General features: G+C 34.1%; 1 protein-coding gene across 2 annotated transcripts in view; it reads left to right on the plus strand.

Annotated features, from left to right (window-relative positions):
- The window catches only part of Hpr1 (THO complex 1-like protein Hpr1), a 33,359-nt gene extending 32,222 nt beyond the window's left edge, over positions 1–1,137 (plus strand). For both annotated transcript variants that reach the window (XM_070144846.1, XM_027382191.2), the window contains exons 13-14: positions 136–390; positions 745–1,137. In XM_070144846.1, the coding sequence (XP_070000947.1) occupies positions 136–390; positions 745–918 (429 nt within the window). In that variant the 3' untranslated portion in view covers positions 919–1,137. The remainder of the gene's footprint in view (positions 1–135; positions 391–744) is intronic.
- Positions 1,138–7,500: the final 6,363 nt, after the last annotated feature.

The following is a 7,500-nucleotide window of genomic DNA, read 5'->3' on the forward strand; positions in this document are numbered from 1 at the left end:
TCTATAAAGCAAATTACATCCAAAATATCAAGCATAACTTCTGAAATATAAGATGATTCTGTGAAAAATGGTAACATTTTTGTTGATAGTTACTTCTCAGGAAAAGAGTATTATATTTTCCTTTTTCTCCTCCAGTCACAGCTTTCAGAAGACATTAAGGTAGATGAAGAAGACAACAAGGAAGAGGATAAGGTAATCCCAGTCCTAGAACAGAATGATGGAGTGAAGGAAGAAGAAGAGGACATGGAGGATGACACAGCAGAAGCAGAAAGACCAGAGATCCGTGCCATCAATTTGGAGGAGCAAAGAGCCCTTGCAAAGAACCTCGAAAAGATTGGGGGAGACAAGTGGAAGGTCTTGGCCAAGAAACTAGGATTTCAGAGTGATGAGGTGAGACATTCATGATGTTTATGTATCTTTTTTTATGTAATGTGTTGTATTCATTGTTGTTATTTTCCTTATTTATTGGTATCTCTTGGCTTCGTTTATTTTGGTTAGTGTTTTAGCAGTATTTGCTGTTTATTTAGAATGATAAATATGAAAATGTAAAATATAGCAAAGTTTCAATATTTATTAGAGGACTTTCTTTTGTTGTTTTGATTAACTTGGTAGAGGTCTGCAAGCTCAACTGCTGGTCAGTTAGAAGGTCTTGTCTCAGAGAAGACTAAAGTAAATTTATTGATTGCAGTGATTTACAATTCTTCACACACTTGTTTTTATTCATTACACAATTTCTTTGTTTAGATTGAGTACATTGAAAGTGAGAAGAGCAAAGACAATGGCACTGTGGCAGATCAAGCAGCCCTCATGCTTCAGATCTGGGTTGAGAATGAAGGCGAAGAAGCCAGCAAGGAGAATCTTCTGTACACTCTTGGTGGCTTGAAGATGACAGAAATTGCTGATGGTGTTTTTACTTGAGTTTGAATGGATTCTGTGTTTTTTTTTATTTTTAATTGGCCTTTTATTTTATTATCATGATTTTTTCTTTATTTTTCTATGATTGTTAGGCACTTTAGGAGAGTAATATTTTGATCATATAAAGTAAGTTGACATTTTATTGCAGCATTTTATTTCTTGTTATCTGGCACATCAATTGTAAAAGAAGATAGATAAAGGTAATAAAGAATTTAAATATTATTATTGTCATTTTATTTTCTCAGTGGTAGTAACAACATAACAATAACTTCAGTAATATTGATGATGGTGGTAGCAGTGATAGAAGTGGCAACATGAAGTATTGATAACAAAAATATATTTAATGACAACAATAATAATGAAGATATTAGTAATTATGATAATAACAAAATGATGATAATGAAAACAATAATAATTGGTAGAGGAAAACACTATAAACAACCTAGGTTTATTAAAAAATAAGACAACAGTTTGAAAATCCTCCTGAATTTCATTGTCATGTCTGAACAGTAGTAGTAACTCAAGTGTATAGATTGTTAAGCCAGGGTTCTGTGAGCCAGACACAGCTCTTCCCATTGAGCCTCCCGTATTAGTTAGAGAGATACTCCTTTGAGTCTGACAGTTTGGCTGCCTTCACTGTATTTCAGTTGTGCCATAACTGCAAAATAATACTTCACAAACACATCATAGACAGATATGTAGTCTTGTTCTGGCCAGTTTGGTGATAATCCTGTACTTGAGTCAGTTCCCAGAGTCAATAAGGTCAGTTGAACCATGGTTTTAAGAGCTTCTCTCTCCAGTATTGGAGTCTAAGCTATGTTTTTCTTCTTTTTTTTTGTCCATTACCCTTGGGTGGGATGGGAGCTTCCTTTCAACTATAATAGTAGGCCATATTCTGACTAGTTTATAGCGGACAGTTAGACATTGAAATGTACTGACACTTCTCACATCACCCTTCATGTAAAGAATGTTCTTCCCTGGGTAGAAATGTGTGATCTTTATTAGATGGTCATAGTTTCTTAAGTTAATCTTTCACAAGCTAAGCTGTCCTTGTCATATTTTCAATGCAGTTGTCCATGGTGCATTGTACCTTCTACCAAAATTCTCTCCCTAGACAGACTCCTAAACTATATATTCTGTATGCCCCTTACTGTGTGGGAGTCTACTCTCTCTCTGTCCCTCCCTTCATCCTCTCAGTTGCAGGTCATCCTTTACCAGTTGAATACTTTCTGTTGCATCTTGGTCCACACTAACCCTTCCTCTACTTCAAAGGTGGGCACCTGTGCCATTCTTTGTTCTTCCTGCAGGAGACAGTGAGACTGGTGCCCGATTTATCAAGTGTGCTTATCTGTACAAGCACACAGTATCCAGAGAACACACTAGCATTGCTCTCTTTTGCCATCAATGGGACAAAGGTCATCAAATGAACTAGTCAGTAACCCATATTGAGGCTCATGCCCACAGACTGAGGAAGTTCTCTTATAAACAAACTGCTTAGTTTCATTCTGAATAGTTTTTTCTTCTTTGCAAACTAACCTCACTCGTCACACTCTGAGATTATTGCCATACACTAACTACCCTTCTTATAGCCCATTCATCCCTTAAATCAGCTGTTCCTATCCTATATTTTTAGGAGCTTGCTCTTACAAGCTTCTCCCTTAACACCCTCAATCTGGATGCTTCATTGCTTGCAATTATCCCAGAATACGGATAATAGGCTTACTTGAGCAACCACTCTGATGGTTGTGTGACTTTTAGGCTTGTGTGCAGTGACAAGACTCCATGCCTCTGTTTTACAAACTTATTTCCTCTTTTTCTGCATAGGTGTATTTAGCTTATTTTCATTTTCCAATGTCTATATTTGTCATTTGATTTGCTTTATCCAGATGGTAATAGACTGTTTTCCCTGCACATACTCCATATCATCTGTTTAGGTAGCCCATAATTCAGTGCAATAATAATAACAAGGAGTAATATTTTGTTATTTGTACATTCCATATTTATTTCTCAATTGAAATAATGCAAAAGTACCTTCCTAAATGCCCACCGAGTCTAATCACCCTTCAAGAGCCTTGTTCACTCCTGGTGAGTCATTCCTGCCACCCTGGCCTTCAGCCGAAATTCTCATAATGGCAAGTTCCCATCACCCTGGCCCATCACTAAATTTTTTCATGATGGCATGTCCATGTTACCCACCCCTCAAGCCAGTTTTTTTCATGATGTGAGGATCATGTCATCCAGATTGTAGGGGTTAAGGGGCAAAGGGTCTAGGGTCAATTTTTTGTTTGCTTTCCACAATCTATAATCTGTTCTCTTTGCATGTCATGTACTTCTTGTCAAGTGAGTGTGAATGCTTTAATCTGTATAAGTATTTGTTTACAATAGGAATGTCTGAGTCAAGTCTTTGAAAAACATGACTGGATAGTCTTCAAAATATTTGTATGATATTATAGTGGCACAAAATTATTTAACAAATTTAGGAACAGACTATAGATCCTTATTGTCCACCAAAGACAAGCAGGGATTGGGCAAGTGGTCTAAGTCTTTATCACCTGCTGCCCCAGATAGTGTGCCTCAGCCTGGTCAAAAGGGCAATAATCCAAAAATTGAGTCTGGTTTAAGGGCCATAGTTATTATCCTTTATTATAATCTTGTTTATAATTTCAGAAACTGCATATGCTTGTATTTGCCCTATCGTGATTAATTATACACTGACAAAAAACATAAATACTTAACAGATTTTTCAATAAACTTTTTTAGAAAGTGCAGATTAAATGGCTCAGGAAGCATTTTGTGTGCTCATGCTAATCTGTTCAACTTTGAAGACTACAAGCATGCTGAATGCAGAAAGTACCCAGAAATTACCCTTCATGTGATAGCTCTGTCCTTTCATATATGTAGGTAATAATGATGATGGTGACAGCAGCAATGAAAAATAGCAAAAGCAGTAGTGATTATAATGATAATGAATGATGATTATAATAATAATGATAATGATTGATGATTATCATAATAATGATAATGATTGATGATTATAATAATAATGATAATGATAGTAATGATACTATGAAGACGAAGATGATGATTATGATAAAGCATTAATAACATTAAGCAAATGATAATAATGACAGATAATGATAATGATAAAAATTGCAACAAAGATGACAATATTAAAGACAACTATAATGATACCAGTACAGTATTACTATTATTGTTGTTATTGTTATTATCATTGTCATTATTACATTATTATTACTATTGTTGTTATAAATATAATATTGGTAATTATAGTTATTTTTACTATTACTGATATTGATGATGATGATAATAATGATAATAGTAATAATGATAATAATAATAGTAATGATAATGATAACAGTGATAATGATGCTGATAGGAATGATTATATTATTAATAATAATAATAATAATGATAATAATAATAATAACAATAATAATGATTATAATAACATTAATGATAATAATGATAATTATAATGACAGTAATAATGTTGACAATGATTACCATTATTAATATTATTTTCATCATTATCATCTTCATTATTATAATCATTACTATGATTATTATTATTGTTATATCATTACTATTATTACTATTGTTCTTACTATCATTATTTTTGTTATTGTTACTATTATTATTATTATCATCATTATTATCATTACCATTATTGTTATCGCTATTACCATTATCATCATTATCATTGTCGTTATAATTATTATTAGCTATTATTAAATTGATATCATTACCATTATCATTATTACAAATTCTATTATTAGTATTATTGTCTTAGTAGTAGTAGTAGTTTTTTGTTAGTAATACTGATGTTGTTATCAATATCATCATTATCTTGTTATTATTATTAATGGCCATAATGTTATTATTATTATTTCAATATTATTATCATTGTCATTAGTATCATTATCATTATTATCATCATTACTATTAATGTTATCATTATTGTTCTTTATTTTTTTCATCAGTATTATTTTTTCATGACTCATTCCTTCATTCATTCCTTCGTTCACACTGACATCGCAACATTTTGGTGTATAATGGACACGATAAACCAGAATGACTGCGGAGTTGAATTCCCATCCTTTTAGTGTAAAATGGGGTGATAATTGATAATATATATTATGTGTGTGTATATATATATATATATATATATATATATATATATATATATATATATATATATATATATATATATATATATATATATATATATATATATATATATATACATATATATATATATATATATATATATATATATATATATATATATATATATATATATATATATATATATATATATATATATATGAAAGACACACACACACACACACACACACACACACACACACACACACACACACACACACACACACACACACACACACACACACACACACACACACACACACACACACACACACACACACACACACACACACACACACACACACACACACACACACACACACACACACACACACACACACACACACACAGATACACACAAACACATTCACACACACACACACAGATACACACAAACACATTCACACACACACACGCGTGCACACACACTCATATACACACATACACACGCGCATAAAGGCACCATATTACAAATCTCTTGTAATTCTATCATTATCATTATTGACATGGCAATTATTATTACTGTTGTTACTGTTATTATTATAATCATTCTTCTCCTTCGAGGTAAGTACACTGCATTGAAAATAGTCAGACCATCAGTTTATGCACATTTACCATTTACAAGACAATCCAAGGGGGGGAGAAAGGGAAGGGGAGGGGGAAAGGGAGGGGAAGGGACAGGGGCATCATTTGGGGGGGGGCAAAGGCTCTGATTGCCTCCATCAAGGTCTGGCTTGCCCTCCCCCAGTGGACACACTTCCACATGTTTTCCCTAAAGAACACATTTACATCTTTACGGCTTAGGTCATAACATGAAATGAAATGACGTCCCTGGGAAGGGGGCTTAGAAAGAAAGGGAGAAAGGGAAGCGAAGGGGCTGGAATAGAAAAGGGGAAAGGAAGGGGACCTAAACAGGAAAGGGAAGGCTTAGAGAGAAAAGGTTTTGAGGTAGCAAGGGAAGGGGATGAGATGAGGTGAGAGAGGTTTAGGAGGAGGGAAGTGGGGGTGGAGTGAATTTAAGAAAAAAAAAAAGTTAGATAGGTGGCAGGAGGGTGAAAGAGTGCAATACATGGTCATTTATTCAATTACGTGGAATTTTTAATGGATCTTGCAAGTTATTATTTTTTTTTATAGTGATCATAACACCAACTGTGATAATAATAGTAATAATTTTCATACAGTGATAATGATAATAATAAGATGAATTATATTGTACATCATGATATTAACAATAACAAAAACAACAACAATAATAATAACCAGCTACCAAGTGCACTCCCAGTTTACTTAACTGGGAAAGCACAAAAAGGTAGCCATATTTGAGATAGACTGAAATGGGTGTCCCAGACTGTGATGATGATTGCAATAATAACGGTAATGATAACAGCCAAAACAGAAAAATGCGATTTGCTCAGTATTTCCTCATGGGATCCTAAGTATTTTGAAGATCCTGATTTTAAAAATTACACTAGTTTAGCCAAAATGGCAGTTGCCTTTTTAGCAATTGAATCCATGGCTTCATCTCACTATCATCACTAAGTTTTACAAAGTTTTACAATTCCTATCCAATATTTGCATACAGTGATGCTTAATTAATGTAAAATTAATACATTTTGATCTTTTGCTTTGTAGATTAATGTGATTACGTGACCTCATACTCATCAAGAATATGAGTTATTGAATCCTGATCCGTCAGGATCATTGTATGATCTAAACGGACTGTTACATTTGGAGTGAATACGTCCTACATGGTCAAAGGAGGAGTACTACTGATTTTGTTAAGCAAACTTCTTTGGAGTGAAACATGGAGATTAATACAAGTTATGGGTTTCCCAAAAAGTTTGCAAAAGTTATGTAGTGTTTGTAGAAGAGGGCCTAAATTTTCGTGTGCCATTAGTGTAGCGAGCACTTCAGAATCATCACACTGATAGCTATTTTCGTAGTGTAAATATAAACGGATTTAATGATTGTAAGAAACATTAATGAGAGTATCCTGATTTGGAGTCAGCCAGCCGACCCGCGCCACACAGTGATGTTCCACTACCTAATTCTGTAGGAGAGGTTGAAGCTGATACATGATCCAGATAACAAGATGTCGGATTACCCCAAAGCAAACGGTTCTGAAATTTTGGTGCAAGACATGCTTCGTAACTTTCAGAAGTCGAGAGGACCAGCATGACCGTAAAGCTACACTATCTTCATTGACACCTGGACACCTTTCGAGAGCATCATGGCAATTTGAGCGAAGAACAGGGAGAAAGTATCCATCAGGACATCAAGTTACGGATGAAAAATACCAATTCTAAAGCCAGCCTATGGCTGGTTTCCATCGTGAGGCACACAAGAGATCATATCAACATTTTCACGTCAATGATTCATTCTTTACTCCGCCTTGAGTGTA

This window comes from Penaeus vannamei, chromosome 3, assembly GCF_042767895.1.
Source record: "Penaeus vannamei isolate JL-2024 chromosome 3, ASM4276789v1, whole genome shotgun sequence".
In the NCBI taxonomy this organism is placed as follows: Eukaryota; Metazoa; Arthropoda; class Malacostraca; order Decapoda; family Penaeidae; genus Penaeus; species Penaeus vannamei.